Source organism: Alligator sinensis, unplaced genomic scaffold (assembly GCF_000455745.1).
Source record: "Alligator sinensis unplaced genomic scaffold, ASM45574v1 scaffold933_1, whole genome shotgun sequence".
Classification (NCBI taxonomy): Eukaryota; Metazoa; Chordata; order Crocodylia; family Alligatoridae; genus Alligator; species Alligator sinensis.
Genome location: NW_005842542.1, coordinates 381,777 through 383,054, shown reverse-complemented (window position 1 = coordinate 383,054; position 1,278 = coordinate 381,777). Strand labels below are relative to the sequence as shown.

The window sequence follows — 1,278 nt, the reverse complement described above, 5'->3', positions numbered from 1 at the left end:
TTCCCTGATGTGTTTGACACTAATTATCCATTAGGTGTTAATTAAAGAGAAGTAAATCCAGACTAGAGATCTGTTAACTAGGAAACACAAGACAGTCATTAAAGCCATTTATAGATATTACATTTTTCTACATATAATCTGGACTACAGCTGTCACTGTACCTATGTGGAGGTCTGTAGTCCAAATTAAAATTGGCTCCAGTCTGAATTAATTTTAATTTTCATTCAATGAAGATTAGTTAATGCAGGCTAGGGTAGTCCAAAATAGGCAATTTAAAACTGTATTAATTAACATGTATATGCATCTCCAGCTTGCTGTTGCTTATGCCCAGCACCAGGCGTAGCAAGTGAATGCAGTTTTGTGGCCCTGATTGGGAGGGGTGGGCAGTGTCCAGCCCCTGCTGTCTCTACTGCAGAAGTGCACAAAAACCTCCCTGATGGTCAGTGATCATCTACTAACCCTGAATTTGAACTAAAATTTGATTCAAACTGTATGATGCGAATCAGTTCAGAGAACGGTGAGCACATCTACAAATGGCCTAAAATTTGACTGGTCTAGACTGAAATCCAGTACCGGTTTACTACATGTCGTAACTTCAGCAGCAAGAGAGCGCAGAGATTGCTCTGGGTACGTCCAAACTCTGGCCTGGATTCAACACATGGATACACCAAAACAAAGTGAACGGTTTAGAGCATCATCCCAGCAAGTGAGGCGGTGGGTGGGTCACAACCTCTTTAGATTTAAGGCCCCCCTGGAAATGCCAGTTCATTCATTTTTTGAGGACAGAAACAACACTTGAGCAATTCCTCTGCTGCAAAAACCACAGCGGAGCAGAAAGTTTTTAACACTGTGGACTCCTGTTTGAAACCTCTGGGGCGATCTTATGAAGCGTCTACCAGTGCCAACGCCGCGCGGTACCCCCAGCTTAGAATCGCTGCCCGGCGCCAGAGCCGGGGGCTCCACCCTTCTCGACTCCAGCGGCCCTTGGAAAACGCCCGCTCGGGGCTTTCCTCGGTTTGGAGAGGACAGACAGACACGAGCGCATCTTCCCTGGGGCTTTCACCCATGAGGATCTCTGGGTTGGTCTCGGAAGCCTGCCCGCACCCTGCAGGGACCTCGAGACCCGCCGCCCCCGAGTCTGACGGCAGCCAGGGGCGTCCCTCAGCCAAGGGGGGTAGCTCCGCGCACCCCAAGAGCTCGGAGCGGAGCCCCCAGGCGCCGAGAGGCGGGGACGCCGCGCCCGGCCCGGCACGGCACGGCCCGGCTGCGAGAGGCGGC

General features: G+C 51.0%; 1 protein-coding gene across 1 annotated transcript in view; it reads right to left on the bottom strand.

Annotated features, from left to right (window-relative positions):
• Positions 1-1,272, bottom strand: part of LOC102388128 (nuclear receptor coactivator 5-like) — a 42,530-nt gene extending 41,258 nt beyond the window's left edge. Inside the window, 2 exon segments of the mRNA XM_006031958.3 lie at positions 897-1,032; positions 1,035-1,272. Coding sequence (XP_006032020.2) covers positions 897-1,032; positions 1,035-1,067 — 169 coding nt within the window. The 5' untranslated portion in view covers positions 1,068-1,272.
• Positions 1,273-1,278: the final 6 nt, after the last annotated feature.